General features: G+C 42.8%; 1 protein-coding gene across 3 annotated transcripts in view; it reads right to left on the bottom strand.

Moving 5' to 3' along the window:
* Positions 1–24321, bottom strand: part of LOC121531870 (rho family-interacting cell polarization regulator 1) — a 137555-nt gene that overhangs the window by 46717 nt on the left and 66517 nt on the right. For 2 of the 3 annotated variants that reach the window (XM_041837393.2, XM_041837394.2), the window contains exons 2-5: positions 6865–6988; positions 320–469; positions 143–221; positions 10–33 (exon numbers count right to left, since the gene is read on the bottom strand). In XM_041837393.2, coding sequence (XP_041693327.1) covers positions 10–33; positions 143–221; positions 320–469; positions 6865–6962 — 351 coding nt within the window. In that variant the 5' untranslated portion in view covers positions 6963–6988. Of the gene's footprint in view, positions 1–9; positions 34–142; positions 222–319; positions 470–6864; positions 6989–12381; positions 12617–24321 lie in introns of those variants that run through there. The other variant, XM_041837395.2, reaches the window with a different exon arrangement.

The following is a 24321-nucleotide window of genomic DNA, read 5'->3' as shown; positions in this document are numbered from 1 at the left end:
CAAACTCACCTTATCCAGCTCATAGAGAAACCCCTGAAGAGGAACAAGAAGATCACATGATTATACTGTCCAGTAAAACCTTTACAAGATCAAGTGAGCGTATGCCCATTTTAAGGTAGATTCAAGACATGGTGGTACCTACCAGACGAGAGTTCCTCTTGGACTCCCTCATCTGTTGGCTCAGGCTGTCCAGCTCCATCTGGTGCACCTGTAGGTAAGACCTGAGACATACATGGCATGTCAATTTCCTGTCTGTCTGAGCAGGCATGCACGACAGTAACGTATTATGCAAAAGTGCTTTCTGTGTGTTTGTGCTCACTGCAGGCCTCTCTTCAGAGCCTCGTAGACCTCGTCTAGCCTCTCAGGCTGGGGCACCTTGGGCGGTGGTGATTTAGCAGAGAGGGTGAACATCCTGCTGACTCTGGAGGGCTTCCTGGTGACCACCGGGGTGCTGAACACTGATAGGTTCCTAAAACACAACACACAATGCTTTTTACTAATGGCAAGGCTGAAAATGTAGCACTGCAATCACTGACTGTTGGTGAGTTGATGGAATCAATATTATTTTTAAATGCTTTAAACATGATATGGAGATGAGTCTCATTCATACAGAACAGGCCAAAGACATGTTGATGCCTCCCCACTGGCAAGGACACTGATGGACTATCCCATCTCCAACACACCCTTCCAAAGCATATTTTATTGCAACGTGTGTAAAGCATAGATTTGCATAGTCAGGGGTGATAATAACATTCTGAGTTGATTAATAAAATAATCAATTTTCCTTTATCAAATCCAACAGGTAATCAATGTGAGTCAAGGCTCCTCTTTCACAGACGACAGGCCAGTCAATGGGCTACGGAAGAGAAATGCATGATGAGTCTGTCTAGGCTGCTCATATTCTCTTCAGCTTTGAAAAAACTCAAGCAAGATATTGTCTGGTAAGACTCAACACACCTTTCACTCCCTCATCCAGACATAAAACTAATAACAAAGACGTGAATCATAACTACTGCTTAATGTTAATGCATTCCTTATAACTGTAGACAGCAGAAAGAATTTAGCTGAAAAAATACAGATAATCAAACTTTTAGAGACAGCTACATTTCCTCTTCCTCCATCTCCTGAGGGTCTCTGACTCTAGCACAAACACACACACTCATGCGCCTGTTACTCAAGCATACACACTCCATTCTCCTCGCTCTGTCCTTCCTTTCATATTCTGACCTGGTTGCTAGTAGATGAACCTTCATTAATAAATAACTAGTGCCCTTGATTTTCCTCCATTCTACCTGACGACAGGGAAGAAAGAAAATAAGGGAGTATATGTCTTGATTCAAAAAAATAAATAAAAATCACATTCATTTACTCAACATTAAACATATTAATATTAAAGACATTCTCCGGTACATTTGTATACTTTTTAGACACTAGTTCTGAAAGCAGCGCTCACTAGCCAAAATGGTCCCGAAAATTGCACACTACATCACATACAGTGGAGTCCGAAATTATTAACACCCTTGATAAAGATGAGCAATAATGACTCTATAAAATAAATAATTCAAATACTGAGCTACAGTGACTTCAGAAAGTATTCACAGCCCTTGACTTTTTCAACATTTTGTTGTGTTACAGCCTGAATTTAAAATTGATTAAATTGAGATTATTTTTGTCACTGGCCTACACAGAATACCCCATAATGTCAAAGTGGAATAGTTTTAAAATAAGAAAAATGAAATGTCTTGAGTCAATAAGTATTCAACCCCTTTGTTATGGCAAGCCTAAATAAGTTCAGGAGTAAGAATGTACTTAACAAGTCGCATAATAAGTTGCATGGACTCACTCTGTGCAATAAGTGTTTAACACCTATTGGTAGATTCAACCACAAAGACCAAGGAGGTTTTCCAATGCCTCACAAAGAAGGGCACCTATTGGTAGATGGGTAAACATTTTAAGCAGACATTGAATATTCCTTTAAGCATGGTGAAGTTATTAATTACACTTAGAATGGTGTATCAATACACCCAGTCACTACAAAGATACAGGCGTCCTTTCTAACTCAATTGCCAGAGACGAAGGAAACTGCTCAGGGATTTCATCATGAGGCCAATGGTGACTTTAAAACAGTTAGAGTTTAATGGCTGTGAGTTACTCCACAATACTAACTTAATTGATAGAGCGAAAAGGAAGACTGTACAGAAAAAATATTCCAAAACGTGCATCCTGTTTGCAACAAGGCACTAAAGTAATACTGCAAAAAATGTGGCAAAGCAATTAACTTTCTGTCCTGAATACAAAGTGTTATGTTGGGGACAAATCCAATACAACACATTGCTGAGTACCACTCTCCATAATTTCAAGCATAGTGGTGGCTGCATCATGTTATAGGTATACTTGTAATTGTTAAGGACTGGGGAGTTTTACAGGATAAAAAAGAAACGGAATAGAGCTAAGCACAGGCAGAATCCTAGAGGAAAACCTGGTTTTGTCTGTTTTCTACCAGACACTGGGAGATGAAGTCACCTTTCAGCAGGACAATAACCTAAAACACAAGGCCAAATCTACACTGGAGTTCCTTACCAAGAAGACAGTGAATGTTCCGGAGTGGTAGAGTTACAGTTTTGACTTAAATCTACTTGAATATCTATGGCAAGACCTGAAAATGGTTGTCTAGCAATGATCAACAACCAATTTGAGCTTGAATAATTGTTGTAATAATAAATGGGCAAATGTTGCACAATTCAGGTGTGCAAAGCTCTTAGAGACTTACCCAGAAAGACTCACAGCTGAAATCGGTGCCAAAGGTGCTTCTACAAAGTATTGACTCAAGGGTGTGAATACTTATGTAAATTGATGAGTGAGAAAGTTGCAGAGGGTCAAAGATCATACCCCCAAACTGCCCCAAGACATGCTGACCTCTCATGTTATTGGTAATGGTGAGCGGTTATCATGTCTTGGGGGTATGATCTTTGACCCTCTAACTTTCTCACTCATCATTATCCGTAATCATGGTAGCATCCACATGTGTTTAGAAACATTATATTCTTATTTACAATAAAGGTGACTCCAAAATGACACAATACATTATTTATCATTCATTTCTATTGGGCACAAAAATCTGAAACACAACCAAAACAAACTACAAATGCATCCAACAAATTTGTAGAATCACAAGCTTGATGTAGTCGTTGCGTGCTAGGAATATGGGACCAAATACTAAACCTTTGGACTACTTTATTTAGAAGAGTCTTTAGGTGTGTCAATCATTTTAACCCCAACCTTTTTGAGAAAAACAATTACTTGTTAAACAATCTTTCTCTGAGCAATTGTATTAGTATAAAATCCCCCCAATTTTTTTTGCATACAATATAGCTCAGTATTTGAATTATTTATTGTATAGTCATGATTGCTAATCTTTATCAAGGGTGTCAATAATTTTTGACCCCACAGTATGTGCCGATATGTGCACCATGTCATTGGGCCATCTCTTGCTCTGCGTGCATGATGTGCCTCTTGCTAGTGATCACTCAAATGGCGAGGGGCTGAAGCTCATTGTTGAACTCAAATTTCTAGGGGGCTGGCCCACGTGGGGGAAAATGGCGCAGCACAGCTTCCAGAAAAGCAGTCGCTTTCAAACTAGGGACTTCGTTGCTAATTGAGGTATGACAGTAATTCTGCTCATAGATCATGCATGTATGAACTACACATTGACACATCCCAAACAGGAGGTTTAAAAAATATTTAGTAGTCGCCAATGTTCTGGAGTATGTCTTTAATATCTCAAATCTACCCTTTTAGATTTAGTTCACTTTAAGACATTGTTTAAGACACATTTCCTGAGTGGGCTCTCCACTAATTCTGAAGGTATGATCACTTCTATGAGCACCACCAACACACTGAATGGGAAAATGGATTCAAAAGGTATCTCCTTCTGCTTGTGACTTGCTGAACGTGCAATTCTAAAGGAATGTTGTGATTGGTTCATGATCTATAATGTCAATTTCTATGTATAAAATGGTTAATAGCATTAAACGTACCAGAGAGCCCACTCTGGAAATGTGACGTGTTTGAAGATTATATTATTACAAACAATGTAAAAAATAAATAAGCAAAATTGAAAAGGGTAGTTAATATTAATATTTCTTAATGTTGAATGAATTAATGTGAACATTTGTATTTCAGAATCTAGATATACTCCATATTTGAGAGAACACTTTTTATTTTTCTATATTTTTATTTAACCTTTATTTAACTAGGCAAGTCAGTTAAGAACAAATTTGTATTTACAATGACGACCTACACCGGCCAAACCCGGACGACGCTGGGCCAATTGTGCGCCGCCCTATGGGACTCCAAACATCCTTCCTCCCAATGAAGTTCCTATGTGAGAATTGCCAGAATTCCCACTGGCGTGGAATCACCCATATTGCCTAATAAACTCCCAAAGTCCTGTCAGCTTTGAAGGCAGGAAAATCATAATAAGCAATAAATATTTTTCCCTCGTCATGAAAGGAGAGGAAGTTTGGGCTTTACAGGATATCCTGTCAGGTGGGGCTCCACAGTAGACACCCAGTCTGTGTGTGTGTGTGTGTGTGTGTGTGTGTGTGTGTGTGTGTGTGTGTGTGTGTGTGTGTCAAATACAGGCGTGTGACACAGATTGTCCCATGTCGAGAACAGCAGCCTATAGCCGCATTGTTAAATGTGTAGATACTCAAGGCAGAAGTGTACCACCAGTAAGGTCTACCAAACATTAAGAACACCTTCCTAATATTCAGTTACAGCCCCTCCCTTTTGCCCTCAGAACAGCCTCAATTCGTTGGGGCATGGACTCTACAAGGTCTCGAAAGCGTTCCACAGGGATGCTGGCCCATTTTGACTCCAATGCTTCCCACAGTTGTGTCAAGCTGGCTGGATGTCCTTTGGGTGGTGGACCATTCTTGAAACACACGGGAAACTGTTGAGTGTGGAAAAACCCAGCAGCATTGCAGTTCTTGACACAAACCGGTGCGCCTGGCACCTACTACCATACCCTATTCAAAGGCACTTAAATATTTTGTCTTACACAGTCACCCTCTGAATGGCACACATACACAATCCATGTCTCCAGGCTTAAAAATCCTTCTTTAACCTGTCTCCTCCCCTTCATATACACTGATTTAAGTGTATTTAACAAGTGACATCAATAAGGGATCATTGCTTTCACCTGGATTCTCCTTGTCAGTCTATGTCATGGAAAGATCAGGTGTTCTCAATGCAGGTGTTTTGTATACTCAGTGTATATACAGTGAATTCATATTCAGACCACTTCCATTTTTCCACATTTTGTTACGTTACAGACTTATTCTAAAATTGATTACATTAATTTAATAACAATACCCCATAATGACAAAGCGAAAACAGGTTTTATTTTTTGTGTGCAAATGTATATAAAAAAAAACTGAATACCTTATTTACACAAGTATTCAGACCCTTTGCTATGAGACTCGAAATTGAGCACAGGTGCATCCTGTTTCCATTGATCATCCTTGAGATGTTTCTACAACTTGATTGGAGTCCACCTGTGGTAAATTCAATTGATTGGACATGATTTGGAAAGGCACACACCTGTCTATATAAGGTCCCACAGTTGACAGTGCATGTCAGAGCAGAAACCAAGCCGTGAGATCGAAATAATTGTCTGTAGAGCTCCGAGACAGGATTGTGTCAAGGCACAGATCTGGGGAAGGGTACCAAAAAATGTCTGCAGCATTGAAGGTACCCAAGAACACAGTGGCCTCCATCATTCTTAAATGGAAGAAGTTTGGAACCACTAAGACTCTTCCTAGAGCTGGCCGCCCGGCCAAACTGAGCAATCGGGTGAGAAGGGACTTGGTCAGGGAGGTGACCAAGAACCCGATGGTCACTCTGACAGAGTTGCTCTGTGGAGATGGGAGAACCTTCCAGAAGGACAACCATCTCTGCAGCACTCCACCAATCAGGCCTTTATGGTAGAGTGGCCAGACGGAAGCCACTCCTCAGTAAAAAGGCACATGACAGCCCACTTGGAGTTTGCCAAAAGGCACCTAAAGGACTCTCAGACCATGAGAAACAAGATTCTCTGGTCTGATGAAACCAATATTGAACTCTTTGGCCTGAAGGCCAAGCGTCACGTCTGGAGGAAACCTGGCACCATCCCTACGGTGAAGCATGGTGGTGGCAGCATCATGCTGTGGGGATGTTTTTCAGCAGCAGGGACTGGGAGACTAGTCAGGATCGAGGGAAAGATGAATGGAGCAAAGTACAGAGAGATCCTTAATGAAAACCTGCTCCAGAGCGCTCAGGACCTCAGACTGGGGCGTAGGTCCACCTTCCAACTTGACAACGACCCTAAGCTCACAGCCAAGACAACGCAGAAATGGCTTCGGGACAAGTCTCTGAATGTCCTTGAGTGGCTCAGTCAGAGCCTGGACATGAACCCGATCGAACATCTCTGAAGAGACCTGAAAATAGCTGTGCAGCGACACCCCCCATCCAACCTGACAGAGCTTGAGAGGATCTGCAGAGAAGAATGGGAGAAACACCCCAAATACAGGTGTGCCAAGCTTGTAGCGTCATACCAAAGAAGACTTGAGGCTGTAATCGCTGCCAAAGGTGCTTCAACAAAGTACTGAGTAAAGGGTCTGAATATTTATGTAAATGTAATTATGTTTTTTGCTTTGTCATTATTGGGTTTGGTTTGTAGATTGATGAGGGGAAAAAAACTAATCCATTTTAGAATAAGGCTGTAACATAACAAAATGTGGAAAAAGTCAAGGGTTCTGAATACTTTCCAAATGCACTGTAACAGTAATGTACACTAGACCTTATCAAAGGGAGTGTCCTCACCTGTAGGGCTTATCGTAGGAGTTGACCCCAGCAAAGGACTGGCTCCTAGTGATGGATCTGGAGATGACTCTGCGCGACGTGCGCAATGAGAGGGACATGGTGGACACAGCTCTGGAGGGACTCCCTGCAGAGACAAAAGACGGAGAAGACTTTAGAAGTTGCACAATAACAGACAAAATGGGGCCAGTTTGGATTTTCAGTCCTCAGGCACTGCAGGAAAACAACATCAAAATGAGCAGAGCAGAATTTCTTTTCATTGAACCCGGTTTCCATAGGCATTGTTCTTTCAACTCTATTATGCTATGTTTTTTTCTCAAACACAAATTTCCTGAAATCTTGTTAGGTCTACGCACTCTTGGGTCAGTGCACCTGATCCTTATGAATCAAACTGGACATTTTCCCCCGAAAGAAACTGAACTGTGTTCCCAAATAAGCTGCAGGGGCTCCACACTCCTGGGACAAATACCAGTTCTTCACATCAAAGCATCTTATTATACTGTAAATCCACCCCTGAGAGCTCTTGGAGAGATTATGTAAGAAAACATTTAATCTAGTGCCTTGGCGAGATGTTTTTTTTTTTTTAAGTTCCAGCAAGTTGTCTAATTCTCTGATAGATCAGTTAGTTTTATTGTGTAGCAAATCTACAGATTCAAATGTTCTGACATGTCAACATTCATTCGGTTATCTAACTTTCAAAATGTGTCATAATGCATCCGCCATAATGCATTCAGCATTCAGCCTGCCCTCCCAAACCCTCCCTCTACTCCTGCCCCCTCTGTGTGCCTCCATATTCCCTCCCTCTTCCTGTGGTGCAAGGTCAAGCAGGGAGGGTACTGTGTGTCACTGTTTCCACACTGGAAACAAAAGGCCAGTGAAGATCCAGGGATAACAGAGACAATACACACTGCAAATACATTACTGCTGCCAGCCCACTATCTCTGTTCTCTACCACCAACGCTCTTCCTCTAGAGCTGCCTGGGCACAGCACAAAGTTACAACCATGTTGCACTTGTATCAAGGAAGATAGTAGTGCGGGGTGAGAGAAAGAGAAATAGAGAGACAATTACCCCATCTAGATAAACTCTGTCTCTCCGAGTTAATTGTGAGTAAATCAGCAGTGTCGTACCAGGCCCTGACACTGGGGATTTTGTCGCAGCATTAGTGACATCACCATCACACAGGGCCCCAAACAAGGACCTTTTTGATAGGAGAAGAAAGGGGAGTTATTGAGACTAGATTAAACACACTCCAATCACTGGGGACTCAGCCAGGACAAGAGCCCCACACAGAGAGACACAGGCCCTGTGAGGTTAGGAAGCCTCAGGTATGGCAACTATGGGCAGACCTCAAGCGCAAAGATATTAGCTTCAATACACAGACAGACACAGGCTCAGTCCTATTACACACAAATGAAATAGACATTTTAACAACATTTAGTTGTTATTGTCAATGGTAGCCACAGTTCTACTGAGCAGTGTGGTTTTGTCAAGCCCTGTTAGTTTGATCAGTGTTGTCTTGTTTGGTCAGCAGCACTGATATGAGTTCCTTAGATACAGAGATGCAGTCGGGCCTTAGGAAGGAAGCCAAAGTTTATTTTGAACTGGCAGGAGTGGTAGTCAGGAAACAGCAGTCACAGCTACAAATGCCTCACGCCATAAAACACAGAACTGAGCTGGCAATCTATGTTCAATACAATTCACTACATCCAAATGAGTCCCTATAGCACAACACTCATTACCTAGAGTAGCATTTAATCTACGTCCATCTCACTCAGCAAAACCCAGCCAAGGAGGAGGGGCTATGAACGTGAGAAGACCAGTTCTTAAAGCCTTTAGCCGTATCCTTATTCTAGTCCTCCTCTGTTCCTCTGGTGATGTAGAGGCTAACCCAGGCCCTGCAGCCTCCAGTATCACTCCTACTCCCCAGGAGTTATCATTTGTTGACTTCTGTAAACGTAAAAGCCTTGGTTTTCTGCAAGTTAACATCAGAAGCCTCCTTCCTAAGTTTGAGTTATTCACTGCGTTAGCACACTCCGCCAACCCTGATGTTCTAGCAGTGTCTGAATCCTGGCTTAGGAAGGCCACCAAAAATTCAGAAATGTCCATCCCCAACTACAACATTTTCCGTCTAGATAGAACTGCCAAAGGGGGTGGAGTTGCAATCTACTGTAGAGATAGCCTGCAGAGCTCTATCATACTATCCAGGTCTGTACCCAAACAGTTTGAGCTCCTACTTCTAAAAATCCACCTTTCCAGAAATAAGTCTCTCACTGTTGCCACTTGCTACAGACCCCCCTCAGCCCCCAGCTGTGCCCTGGACACCATATGTGAATTGATTGCCCCCAATCTATCCTCAGAGTTCGTACTGCTTGGTGACCTAAACTGGGACATGCTTAACACCCCGGCCATCCTACAATCCAAACTAGATGCCCTCAATCTCACACAAATTATCAAGGACCCTACCAGGTACAACCCTAAATCCGTAAACATGGGCACCTTCATAGATATCATCCTGACTAACTTACCCTCTAAATACACCTCCGCTTTCTTCAACCAGGATCTCAGCAATCACTGCCTTATTGCCTGCATCCGTAAGGGTCCGCGGTCAAACGACCACCCCTCATCACTGTCAAATGCTCCCTAAAACACTTTAGCGAGCAGGCCTTCCTAATTGACCTGGCCCAGGTATCCTGGATGGATATCAATCTCATTCCGTCAGTAGAGGATGCCTGGTTGTTCTTTAAAAGTGCTTTCCTCTCAATCTTAAATAAGCATGCCCCATTCAAAAAATTCTGAACTAAGAACAGATATAGCCCCTGGTTCTCCTCAGACTTGACTGCCCTTGACCAGCACAAAAACATCCTGTGGCGTACTGCTTTAGCATCGAATAGCCCCCGCGATATGCAACTTTTCAGGGAAGTTAGGAACCAATATACACAAGCAGTTAGGAAAGCAAAGGCTAGCTTTTTCAAACAGAAATTTGCATCCTGTAGCACTAACTCCAAAAAGTTTTGGGACACTGTAAAGTCCATGGAGAATAAGAGCACCTCCTCCCAGCTGCCCACTGCACTGAGGCTAGGAAACACTATCACCACCGATACATACAATGTGATTTTCTGGATTTTTGTTTTAGATTCCGTCTCTCACAGTTGAAGTGTACCTATGATAAAAATTACAGACCTCTACATGCTTTGTAAGTAGGAAAACCTGCAAAATCGGCAGTGTATCAAATACTTGTTCTCCCCACTGTATATCTCACTGGTCATCCCCAAAGCCAACACCTCCTTTGGCCGCCATTCCTTCCAGTTCTCTGCTGCCAATGACTGGAAGGAATTGCAAAAATCTCTGAAGCTGGAGACTCTTATCTCCCTCACTAACTTTAAGCATAAGTTGTCAGAGCACCTTACCGATCACTGCACCTGTACACAGCCCATCTGAAATTAGCCCACCCAACTACCTCATCCCCATATTGTTATTTATTTTGCTCATTTGCACCCCAGTATCTCTATTTGCACATCATCTCTTGCACATCTATCATTCCAGTGTTAATACTAATCGTAATTATTTTGCACTATGGCCTATTTATTGCCTTACCTCCATAACTTGCTACATTTGAACACACTGTATATATATTTTCTGTTGTATTTTTGACTTTATGTTTTGTTTTACCCCATATGTAACTCTGTGTTGTTGTTTTTATCGCACTGCTTTGCTTTATCTTGGCCAGGTCGCAGTTGTAAATGAGAACTTGTTCTCAACTGGCTTACCTGGTTAAATAAAGGTGAAATAAAAAATAAAAATACCTATAGAGAGAGAGGAGGGAGAGGCCCTACAGCTCAGAACAGAACAGGGCTACAGTACATCTCATACAGTTGAGGTCGGAAGTTAACATACATCTTAGCCAAATACATTTAAACTCAATTTTTCACAATTCCTGACATTTAATCCTAGTAAAAATTCACTGTCATAGGTCAGTTAGGATCACCACTTTATTTTAAGAATGTGAAATGTCAGAATAATAGTAGAGAGAATGATTTATTTCAGCTTTAATTTATTTAATCACATTCCCAGTGGGTCAGAAGTTTACATATACTCAATTAGTATTTGGTAGCATTGCCTTTAAATTGTTTAACTTGGGTCAAACGTTTCAGGTAGCCTTCCACAAGCTTCCCACAATAAGTTGGGTGAATTTTGGCCCATTCCTCCTGACAGAGCTGGTGTAACTGAGTCAGGTTTGTAGGCCTCCTTGCTCGCACACGCTTTTTCAGTTCTGCCCACACATTTTCTATAGGATTGAGGTCAGGGCTTTGTGATGGCCACTCCAATACCTTGACTTTGTTGTCCTTAAGCCATTTTGCCACAACTTTGGAAGTATGCTTGGGGTCATTGTCCATTTGGAAGACCCATTTGCGACCAAGCTTTAACTTCCTGACTGATGTCTTGAGATGTTGCTTCAATATATCCACATAATTTTCCTTCCTCATGATGCCATCTATTTTGTGAAGTGCACCAGTCCCTCCTGCAGCAAAGCACCCCCACAGTGTTCTTCGGCTTGCAAGCAACCCCCTTTTTCCTCCAAACATAACGATGGTCATTATGGCCAAACAGTTCTATTTTTGTTTCATCAGACCTGAGGACATTTCTCCATAAAGTACAATCTTTGTCCCCATGTGCAGTTGCAAACCGTAGTCTGGCTTTTTATGGCGGTTTTGGACAGTGGCTTCTTCCTTGCTGAGCGGCCTTTCAGGTTATGTCGATATAGGACTCGTTTTACTGTGGATATAGATACTTTTGTACCTGTTTCCTCCAGCATCTTCACAAGGTCCTTTGCTGATGATTATTTCCCTCAATTCAGTGATTTTCACACGTAAAATGTTGGGTTAAGTGCCTGTGAAGGTAAAGTTACAAAAGCTAAAGTCTGCCTGGTGAAAAATGAATATTTAAAGTAAATATTTAATCTCACACTGATATTTCATCATTCACTGATCCCTGATAAGATTATTTCCCTGTTTAGTCAATTAGAAGCCTGTTATAATCAGCCAACTGTGCTACTGCAAACAGCTCAGACACACAAACAAACCCAGAGACACCCAGCTGCCAAACACAGGGCAGAGGAAATGGTGCCATTCTACAGGAAGTCTGAAGTTGGAAACTCTAAAAAGGAAGATGGTTGAGAAAAATAAAAACATCTGGAACGGGCCAGAGACTGAGATACAGCTCTCTGCTTCCCTGCCTGAACCAAGCTAAATAAAATAAAAAGGGATCATGGATTGTGAGGGATGGACAGACTGGGCAGACTAATAAATAGTTGTGCCTCTTCACTATAAACTGGTAATTATATTTGGCATATGATAATTTGTTAAAGCACTAACAGAGTTTCTGTGCCATATACAGTACATTTGAGGAACCACTAGTATTTCTTACACACAAATCATATACTGTGCCAAAACACATTTAAGTATACGCCTTTGCAGCTGGTAGTACACAGCACTTACTGTACACACACATCCACACACACCTTCAAGAGGATCCTTCTCATCATGGGCATCACGTAGTAAACAGGACACAGGTAAGCGACACATTATTCTTTCTTCACAGACTTGGATGAATACCCTGCTGCACCCCCACCCACACGCAGTGCAGTGAGGACCCAGTCAGCCATCCCAACAATACCCCCAGCCTGTCCTGCCTGGTTCCTACCGGTCTCAGAAGAGACAGGTCAGCCTGGGAATAAACACAGTGAGATCACACAATGCAGAAATCTATTGAGTGTAACAAACATAAAACCACGAGAGTCGTACGCCACAGAACTACAAGCTTCCATCGGTTTCCATGATGAGTGTGGTGTGGCTGGATAGGGTCCGAAGCCCATAGACACGGTTACACTCATTGTTCTGCTGCCTAGCTGGCACCCGCTCCATCATACCCACTCTGATCCACTCTCAGCATCATGATGCACATCAAAGCATCACTGTTCTCATCTCAATGTGTATATCACACCTGCAGGTCAAAGTAGAGTCTCTTTTGGATGTTTATAAACAAGGGAGTTGTTTATGTGGTCTCTGTCTTGTGTTGTGTCTGTGAATGAGTGTGAGAGAGAAAACACACCGGCTGTTTTGTGATCAGCCACAGAGAGAGGTGCAGCTGGGGTAACAAAAGCACTAATGACACGGCCAAGGGACAGCCAATGGGGACAGAGCTGGCCTCGGATAAAGGCTGCACCCCTTATCAACCAGCCTGTCTCCCTCTGACATTCCAAACACAGCAGAGATAAGCAGGGTCTACTGTCCCCTGGGGCACACAGGCCCTGAAAAACACAGGCACTGTAGACCACTCAGAAGGGAGGGGGGAGCTGCCTGGGTCCCAGGACTGAACAGCAGTGGGGGTAGGGTGACGGAGTGGTAGGGCATACCAGTTCCCTAATACAACACTGAGCTTTGGGATAGGGAAAGGGCTAGCCGGCTCCAAAAACAACACTGGGGACAGACAAAATGGTGCAACAAGCTTTAAAAAACACACAACTACAAGAGTAGAGGGGCACTTAGCGCCACAAAATACAGCAAGTAGACATTTCTGGGTCACCCAGTAACCCCACGTGCAGTATAAACATAACTTACTGACCTTATCATAACCATTAAAGCTCTGGATTATGGGGAATAGACTGGAACTCTTTAACACAATAAAGAATGATCAAATTTCCAAGCAGTAGGGCTAAGCATCATCTCTCTGTAACCATCAACCTTTTGGTGAGCTTGTATAAGAAAAACAGGAAAGCAAAACAAGCCAATGAGGAACCTAATGAGTCGATGTTTATATTGAAATGATTGGGTTTATGAGAGGCTGCTTGGCACTCCCTCCCTGACCAGATCCAGGATATGATCAGCAGGTTGGTTCCTGAACCTGATGGCCCCCAGCCAGGAGTCATGTGTCTGCACTCTATGAGAAAGCCCCTAAACATATACATGTGTCCCCTTCCTTCCCTTCCATTCTCTCTGCCAGAGCCTAAAAAAGCCCCACTACATCCCCCCCTTCTCCATTCTTCTCTCCAGTCCTCCACGCCTGCTCGACACTTATCTAACACTTCCATTGAATTAAGATATGATTCAAATCCAATACTGTTTACCAGACTCATCTCAGTACTCTGATTCAGTCAAGCCCCCTAGTCACTGTCCATTGTCTCAAAGTCCATAGGTACAGTGAGGGAAAAAAGTATTTGATCTCCTGCTGATTTTGTACGTTTGCCCACTGACAAAGACATGATCAGTCTATAATTTTAATGGTAGGTTTATTTAAACAGTGAGAGACAGAATAACAACAACAAAATCCAGAAAAACGCATGTCAAAAATGTTATAAATTGATTTGCATTTTAATGAGGGAAATAAGTATTTGACCCCTCTGCAAAACATGACTTAGTACTTGGTGGCAAAACCCTTGTTGGCAATCACAGAGGTCAGACGTTTCTTGTAGTTGGCCACCAGGTTCGCACACATCTCAGGAGGGATTTTGTCCCACTCCTCTTTGCAGATCTTCTCCAAGTCATTAAGGTTTCGAGGCTGACGTTTGGCAACTCGAACCTTCAGCTCCCTCCACAGATTTTCTATGGGATTAAGGTCTGGAGACTGGCTAGGCCACTCCAGGACCTTAATGTGCTTCTACTTGAGCCACTCCATTGTTGCCTTGGCCGTGTGTTTTGGGTCATTGTCATGCTGGAATCCCCATCCACGACCCATTTTCAATGCCCTGGCTGAGGGAAGGAGGTTCTCACCCAAGATTTGACGGTACATGGCCCTGTCCATCGTCCCTTTGATGCGGTGAAGTTGTCCTGTTCCCTTTGCATAATGTTTCCACCTCCATGTTTGACAGTGGGGATGGTGTTCTTGGGGTCATAGGCAGCATTCCTCCTCCTCCAAACACGGCGAGTTGAGTTGATGCCAAAGAGCTCCATTTTGGTCTCATCTGACCACAACACTTTCACCCAGTTCTCCTCTGAATCATTCAGATATTCATTGGAAAACTTCAGACGGGCCTGTATATATGCTTTCTTGAGCAGGGGGACCTTGCGGGCGCTGCAGGATTTCAGTCCTTCACGGCGTAGTGTGTTACCAATTGTTTTCTTGGTGACTATGGTCCCAGCTGCCTTGAGATCATTGACAAGATCCTCCCGTGTAGTTCTGGGCTGATTCCTCACCGTTCTCAGGATCATTGCAACTCCACAAGGTGAGATCTTGCAAGGAGCCCCAGGCCGAGGGAGATTGACAGTTATTTTGTGTTTCTTCCATTTGCGAATAATTTCACCAACTGTTGTCACCTTCTCACCAAGCTGCTTGGCGATGGTCTTGTAGCCCATTCCAGTCTTGTGTAAGTCTACAATCTTGTCCCTGACATCCTTGGAGAGCTCTTTGGTCTTGGCCATGGTGGAGAGTTTGGAATCTGATTGATTGATTGCTTCTGTGGACAAGTGTCTTTTATACAAGTAACAAGCTGAGATTAGGAGCACTCCCTTTAAGAGTGTGCTCCTAATCTCAGCTCGTTACCTGTATAAAAGACACCTGGGAGCCAGAAATCTTTCTGATTGAGAGGGGGTCAAATACTTATTTCCCTCATTAAAATGCCAATCAATTTATAACATTTTTGACATGCATTTTTCTGGATTTTGTTGTTGTTATTCTGTCTCTCACTGTTCAAATAAACCTACCATTAAAATTATAGACTGATCATTTCTTTGTCAGTGGGCAAATGTACAAAATCAGCAGGGAATCAAATACTTTTTTCCCTCACTGTATGTTTACAACACTGGCCATGAGGGACAGGTTTGAAATAAAGTTCCTCAAATCTCCACAACAACAGGCCCTGACCAGAGTGTGACCACACCACAAGCAAGGGGAAATCATAACCCACACATGTATGGACCTCCCCTAGGGTATGTTAGTAAGTCACGGACAGCCACAGCATGGCATGAATACAGGTGTCCACACACTGCCCCTGGAAAAAGCTGGTCTACCTCAAAGCCCCCAAACACAGATCTGTGGGGCCAACGACCTTCACAAAATACCGTTTGTTTCCTCCCTTCTGACCAAATTAAACCACATTCATTTAAACATCCAGTGGGAGACCACCTGGGTGTTACCACAAACCTACAGAACAACACTGGGGACTGTCTAAGACCGAGATAATATAGCCAGAGTTGCAAGCAGGAGGAACAAGAATGGAAGAGGGTTTTCTTCCCCCTGGGCAGTGCCAGGCAGATCAGACTTCAGGTCTGACAAACAGGACTATGCAAAGCTGTTGAAGAGGAATACAGCCTCAAACAGAGAGAGACAGTAAGAAAACCCACCCCGATAATGAAAACTAAAACATCCACAATCAATGGGAAAACACTGTCAGGCAGAAAAAAAAAAACTACTGGTATGGGTTTAGTGAGAGGTAACATTTTACAACATGCCTCCATTGCCTGATACTGAGTGAAATACTTCAAAACCCAACACAAGCAGCGAGCAACTAATGTTTGACCCACCACACCACAATCACCACACACTTAAGATACCAAACTTACTCGAGTCTACCAACACCACCATTCCAAAACAAGAGTAACAACACTACAGACAAAACTAACATCCTACACTTCAAAACTCCATCGTACCCTAGAACACAATATAACTATAATACTTGTTATCAAGTCTACAAGCCCTGTGGTTAAAGTGGGAAAGGGTACCTCCATATCCACTGTACATCTTTGCTAGTGTTGTGGCTTCCTCTCAGTGTTGACCACCCAGACCAGGAGAGGTTTCCTTGGGTTTAATCAGGTAAAGAGAAAGATCCACAGACAGAGATTCAGCAGCATCTACTCATCTGAAGTTTAATCTCTGGCCCCTCTCACAAACTCAGGAGAGAGCGCGCAGAGCGGAGGCGCTGCCAGGAAATGGGAAGGCGGTCACCCTCGCAGCAGCCCTCTCCTCCTCCGGCTTCCTCTACTCTTCCCTGGCTGACATCACATTCTTCCTGCCTCTCCCTCTTCCAGCAAGACCAGCACATTGTTTCCAACTCATAAATGACATGTAATTATACATTTGTGTTCTCTACTGCAATTATATACATACCATGAATAGTACCCAAAATAGCTTTGTTTAAAAGACTGTGACAGCTAAAGGGAAAATAAAAAAAGTGTTCATATTGAAACTTAACTCAGCCCTTAATTTTTTCCTTGACTCATAAGCGCAACTCAAGGCTGTAATAACAGAACACAATGAGGTGATCCTTATCAGCCTTGAGTCATTCATCCATGAGAAATCCCTACTTGTCTTTACTTGCCAGATTGTCTATCGACGTTATAAAGAGTTTACAATAAATATCCAGACACCCCAGAGCATGATGCACCAAATGGGAAATTAAAGCTCATAACTCCCTAAGAAACACAGCTAGTCTTCCTCTATCTTACAAGATTGTCAGACCCGTGCCTGCATACTCAAACTCTGCAAGACAAAAACATCAACTGGAACTGCATGTTGTCAGCTCAAGCATCTAACAAAAATTCCAGAGATGACAGACTCCTTGAACCTTGTGTGATCAGTAACTTGTGTGATGACCAAGTGTTATTCTCAACAGCGCACCTTGAAAGGACGGGACAGGCAGAATGGACTGGAGAACCTGACTGCAAGCTTATGATCACACTCAAGGTGACACTGCTCTAGTTCATGTTCTTAACCTGATTAGGTATACGGCTGTACTTTACGCTGAGGAAAGAAAGTCATGGCAACAATAACCTAAAAGGCACATCCGTCACTTTCAGCAGTATGCCATCAGAATAACAGTAGGATATTAGTAAACTGTTGCAACATGCTGAAAACTACAGCGACTATAAATCATCAGAGCACAGTCTTTGATGAAAGTGGAGTGAGAATAGATGGGTATGTGCAAATTCAAACAGCTCGTAAGACTGGTTTATGCAATGCCGTTTCTCATTGGGCTTTTCCCCCATACCCAGGCCACTGCCTTTCTCCTGGAGGCAAAGACCTGGTTTTAATGTCTTCAACATGAGACACACAGCGCTCTCTATGCTCTACCCATTTCCAGAGAGAGGGAAGCCTTGAACAACATATTTAGCTATTATTTCAGCCCAAGCTTCTCTTGCTGCACATTCAGCTTTCACTCAGATTAAACTTAAAATGACCCCCATTAGGGCTGCATGATATGGGCAAAAAAATAGAATTGCGATTTTCTTTAACCAAATATAATGATTGCGATTTAACTTGCGATATATATCAAAACACTTGAACTATTGGAATCATACAAATATAATGATATATATTAAGAAGTAAAGTGGAAAGCAGCATCATTCTTGTTTGGAACAATCTGTCGACTGCATTTGACCTAACAGAACAGCATGCAAACTTATAGTGTGGGAAGCATCCGCAACAGGAGATAAAAACTTAGTAAAACTATAAAAACAGCTGAGTGGCGGTTCAAAATATTCCATGCGATATGGATCTCTTGTGATATGGATATTGCACATGTTAATATTGCGATTTCGATCAGAATTCAATTAATTGTGCATCCCTATCCCCCAGATCCAAATGTACCACTCCATTACACACACAGGGAGACAATGTGTTTACTTCAAAATAGAAAAATATGTGCACAAATATGCACACAAACCTAGTTTCATAAAACACACCCACAACCACACAAAGAACAAGTAAACAAACAAGACACTTTATATAAGCGCCACAACCATAACCGTCACTGAGGGATTCTAACAGGTCCTGACATGACCAACCATCAGCAGAATTACATTTTGCACACTCGGACGTGCAGGACAACTAGCTGACATTGAACTAGGACAATGATTGGCTGGGCAACTTCTTTGGCAATTAGTAGTCTGTCAGAGCCAGTAAATGTAGTAAGTGAGGCAGTCAAGGTGAATTAAATCAATCAAGGTCTGTTAACCATGTATTTTTCAGAGCCGATGTGAATTGGGCTGCCTGCAGTCTAAAGGCAGACTGTGTTGCAGCCTCCAATCTTTTTTTCACTGATTGGTCTTTTGACCAATCAGATCAGCACTGAAAAAGATCTGATGTGAAAAGATCTGATGTAATTTGGTCAAAAGACCAATTAGTGGAAAACAATATCAGAATTGGGCTGCCTGTGTAAACGCAGCCAGAGGAACATAAGACCAGCAATCAACATGGATCAACATACACCAAATAAACATAGGCCTACACAATGAAACAGAGTGTAACAAGATCAGGGGATCAGCCTACAAATGTGCGAAATACATAATTTTACATCTCATTTAGAGCACTTCTATTCAGTGCACCAATAACAAACACACACACACCAGGACACATGCACATACACGTATGACGTATATACAAGGACATACGGTGGAAACACACCTTTCACACAGTCCCAAAGCTCATTTGCCTTCATGCAAATCTCTATAAAAGCCAACACCTACACAGGCAACACTACATTTATACAGTTGACGAGTCAAATATGATACAGAGGAGTTGCGGAGGCTGTGAAAAATGTAAGGAAATTACTTTTCAAAATTCACTGTTGATCATTTGTAGTTAATAAGATCATGGTGCCATTAAACATATCTAATAGTTCATTGTATAGGTCAGTACATTCTATTTATTTCCAACGCCTGTGAGTCCCATAAGATGGATGATTTTAATATGAAATAGATATGATAGATTTAAGGTGAAGGCGGTGTAACACCACTGGAGATAATGATGCCCTCGCTATGAGATGATGATGCATGATGATGAACAGATATCACTGTGCAGGACAACAACCCTTAGGTCATCAGCTAGACAGAATGAGTCAATGACTAGCCTGATGTTCAGGGTGCTGATAAAGTCCTTCGGTGAATATATTACCACAGACTTCATTCAAATTCAACAACACAAACACACACCCCAGTTATTTTTAGACGGACTCACACAAAACCACAGATTCTCCTCTACTCTTTTTAGGCTGCAGTGGACACTGTACAGCGGGACGAATTTGGCCCCGGGTGATTTTATTTGGCCCCCCCAAGTTATCTTTTTCCTTTTCTTTTCTGTTTTTGGGACATAAAAGCCTGTAAACACACCAGCAAATCAGCTCCAAGATTTTAATTTAGGAAATCTGTCCCAAAGTATTCCCACGCATAATAGAGATATAGTATATGTGATCTTATACAAATGTAAGCAAGGTTTGAAATGATTATGTTTTAGTCAAATATTATATCTGTTTGTGCTTCTTGCGGTCAATTTGCAGTCTACAAATTATTTCTAATTATGTTCCGGCCCCTTGACCATCCACTCAAGACAAAATAGGCCTGCGGCTAAATCTAGATGATGATCCCTGCTGTACATTGTACCTGCAGCATTCCGTGGGAGACTGGTACAAAGTAGCCTACTCGGTATAGTCAGTGTGTGGGCAGTGGAGGTGTGAAAAGGGGCTCAGTGCACCTTGACCTCAGAGTGCTGATAGTGTGATAATGGGATGGAGGATAAGCAGGGGGATCGGGAGAGGAGCGGCCGCCCGGAGTGAGAGGTGGGCTGGGGATTTAGAGAGCAGTTGTTCTCAGTTGAGCTCTTATCTCCCGGGAGGCAGCTGTCCCCACCAGACTGGGAAACTACTCCTCAGAGCTACACAGTCACTGCAACTGTGCCTTGCACTGAGAGAGGAGAGAGGGAAATAACCACATACAGTAGTCGTGCACATGCACAGTAAAGAGTATATTCGTTCTTATCACAGTTTCTCTCTTGTACCACCTTCTCAAGTTTCACCACTAAGTATGGAATGTAAATTTCCTTCACTGCTCTCTCATACAAAGACTTCTCTGCGCAGGGCCAGATCAGCTTGGGGTTCTGTCCTGACCAGAGGAAGGCCTGAAACTTCAAACGTTTCGTAATAAGTTTAACATTAAAGATGGATACACTTTTCTGACAGCCATAATGGCAGATGATTGGAGTAATACTGCCTGCTACTGTATCATTGCCTATTACGAAGCAGGAAGAGATAGCTGTCCCACACAAGAGGCACACACAGGACATAAATATCCCAGGACAATGGAAGTATTCTGGGTCAGATAAGGTGCCTGGCTACTGTTACGTGTGACATGTTTTTCTTTCTCCCAATCGTCCTTTGTAGTGTGTGTTTGGTTCAGAGTGTTTGTTCTGTTTATTACAGGTGTGCTGAGTTGCGGCTGACGATGGTGGGCGTGGCTTCGGTCCGGAGTCCTGGCAGCTGTGGTTGATTGACTGATTGAATAGAGCATATAAACTGTTTGTCGTGTGCGCTAGGGAGAGAGAGCACTTTTTGTTTGGCTGTTTGAAGATTTGGTTATTTTAATTTATCTTTGTTTGTGTTCCATCCTGTCCTCCTGCTGTATTCCACCCTACCTATGTCCTGGAGAAGGGAAAGGTAGATCTGCCCATGGGTGTACATTCACACGTAGATAACCCACTGTTTTACACACTAGGTTAGCTGGGCGGGTGTCACCCCTGTATTTGTGGTAACAGGTAGGAAAGCGGGTTAGGGCTTAGTGTGTTAGGGAGGATTAGGTGTGTAGAAGAGGGACCTTTTGTTTATTTTCATTACTTGGACCCTGTTCCCAAACATTCCCTTCTCTTATCATCCCTGGTTTGTTTGATTGGTCTTTGTTTTATTACTGTTTCTTTATGGGTGTTGTATACAGTGGGGAAAAAAAGTATTTAGTCAGCCACCAATTGTGCAAGTTCTCCCACTTAAAAAGATGAGAGAGGCCTGTAATTTTCATCATAGGTACACGTCAACTATGACAGACAAAATGAGAAAAAATTATCCAGAAAATCACATTGTAGGATTTTTAATGAATTTATTGGCAAATGATGGTGGAAAATAAGTATTTGGTCAATAACAAAAGTTTCTCAATACTTTGTTATATACCCTTTGTTGGCAATGACACAGGTCAAACGTTTTCTGTAAGTCTTCACAAGGTTTTCACACACTGTTTCTGGTATTTTGGCCCATTCCTCCATGCAGATCTCCTCTAGAGCAGTGATGTTTTGGGGCTGTCGCTAGGCAACACAGACTTTCAACTCCCTCCAAAGATTATCTATGGGGTTGAGATCTGGAGACTGGCTAGGCCACTCCAGGACCTTGAAATGCTTCTTACGAAGCCACTCCTTCGTTGCCCGGGCGGTGTGTTTGGGATCATTGTCATGCTGAAAGACTCAGCCACGTTTCATCTTCAATGCCCTTGCTGATGGAAGGAGGTTTTCACTCAAAATCTCACGATACATGGCCCTATTCATTCTTTCCTTTACACGGATCAGTCGTCCTGGTCCCTTTGCAGAAAAACAGCCCCAAAGCATGATGTTTCCACCCCCCATGCTTCACAGTAGGTATGGTGTTCTTTGGATGCAACTCAGCATTCTTTGTCCTCCAAACATGACGAGTTGAGTTTTTACCAAAAAGTTATATTTTGGTTTCATCTGACCATATGACATTCTCCCAATCCTCTTCTGGATCATCCAAATGCACTTCAGACGGGCCTGGACATGTACTGGCTTAAGCAGGGGGACACGTCTTGCACTGCAGGATTTGAGTCCCTGGCGGCGAGTGTGTTACTGATGGTAGGCTTTGTTACTTTGGTCCCAGCTCTCTGCAGGTCATTCACTAGGTCCCCCGTGTGGTTCTGGGATTTTTGCTCACCGTTCTTGTGATCATTTTGACCCCACAGGGTGAGATCTTGCGTGGAGCCCCAGATCGAGGGAGATTATCAGTGGTCTTGTATGTCTTCCATTTCCTAATAATTGCTCCCACAGTTGATTTCTTCAAACCAAGCTGCTTACCTATTGCAGATTCAGTCTTCCCAGCCTGGTGCAGGTCTACAATTTTGTTTCTGGTGTCCTTTGACAGCTCTTTGGTCTTGGCTATTGTGGAGTTTGGAGTGTGACTGTTTGAGGTTGTGGACAGGTGTCTTTTATACTGATAACAAGTTCAAACAGGGGCCATTAATACAGGTAACGAGTGGAGGACAGAGGAGCCTCTTAAAGAAGAAGTTACAGGTCTGTGAGAGCCAGAAATCTTGCTTGTTTGTAGGTGACCAAATACTTATTTTACACCATAATTTGCAAATAAATTCATAAAAAATCCTACGATGGGATTTTCTGGATTTTTTTTCCTCAATTTGTCTGTCATAGTTGACGTGTACCTATGATGAAAATTACAGGCATCTCTCATCTTTTTAAGTGGGAGAACTTGCACAATTGGTGGCTGACTAAATACTTTTTTTCCCCACTGTATGTTGTTCAGTACCTTACTAAACGACCCCAGAGGGCTAACATTGAGTTCTGGTTGTTGTGTCCCATTATTTTTGTTAGTTACACCCCACATTTCTTCCCCATCCATCTAGTTTACATTGTGTGCGTAGGCACGGGCATTTTCGTCTCCTCCTCAGACGACCTACACCCGAGGGGAGAACGTAACACTACATACTGACACAGGGTTATCACACACAGGCCTGACACCTGGATCTGGGAGCATGTCCAAGGGGATATACCTAACTGTCTGGATTTGTTTAGTCTACGATTAATCATTACACCAAAATCAGTACTTCCTTGCTGTTGCACCTTGGTGCAGCTCAACCCAAGGTAGAGGCCCCCACCTCCCCATAGCCTCACTCAACACCAAGCACTTTATTCCCCAAAACCACCCCAAAGTGCAGAGGACACATTCTTTCCATTCTTAATGTGCCACTAGCCCTTTATTTGTCTCAAACACAGCAGGCTTGCTTGTTTTCCACTCCCCCTCCCCTGATTCTTAAGTCCAAAATTAGGTTTACCTATTAAATGTGCTGTTTGAGCAGGTGGCAAGGAATTTGATAGCCACAGCAAAAACTACAGGTATAAGACTTCATGTGTGGAATAGCCCTGCACAGCCCAGGGGACATTCTACTGTGAGGACACAGTTCAACTCCACACATTCTACTCCAAAATGCATAAAAATGTAATTATGTTGACACCATCTGAAATATACCTGATGCGCGCCTTTGCACTGTAGAGAGATCAGGATCAAGCGGTGGCTGTGCGCTAGTGGCTCTCATTTGCACCACTCGTCACTCTGATCTTCAAGGGACAGTGCGAGATTTTGGCAATTAAGTGCTTTTTCTACTTACCCAGAGTCAACTGAGGTAAACACTGAAAGTGTAATGGTCGTCCAAGATGACCATACTCTGACCAGGCCCAACCCAGCTTATCTTCAGCTGTAAGCTAGCAAATTGGTAGGGCTCAGTGGAGAATGACTTCCCCCGCTCATTGAAGCCATTAAGGTCAAGACCGACCGGGGTACTGCAGGCTGTTGTTTTCAGAAAGAAAGATCCCCCATTATAGTGAATGGGATAACGGCAATCTTCGTGTACAATCTTAGTGTAAATAATTGTTGTTTGTAAGACAATCATGGAACCAATACTTGCTTATGTAC

Source organism: Coregonus clupeaformis, chromosome 19 (assembly GCF_020615455.1).
Source record: "Coregonus clupeaformis isolate EN_2021a chromosome 19, ASM2061545v1, whole genome shotgun sequence".
In the NCBI taxonomy this organism is placed as follows: Eukaryota; Metazoa; Chordata; class Actinopteri; order Salmoniformes; family Salmonidae; genus Coregonus; species Coregonus clupeaformis.
The sequence above is the reverse complement of the archived record's forward strand: the minus strand, read 5'-3'. Positions and strand labels throughout refer to the sequence as shown.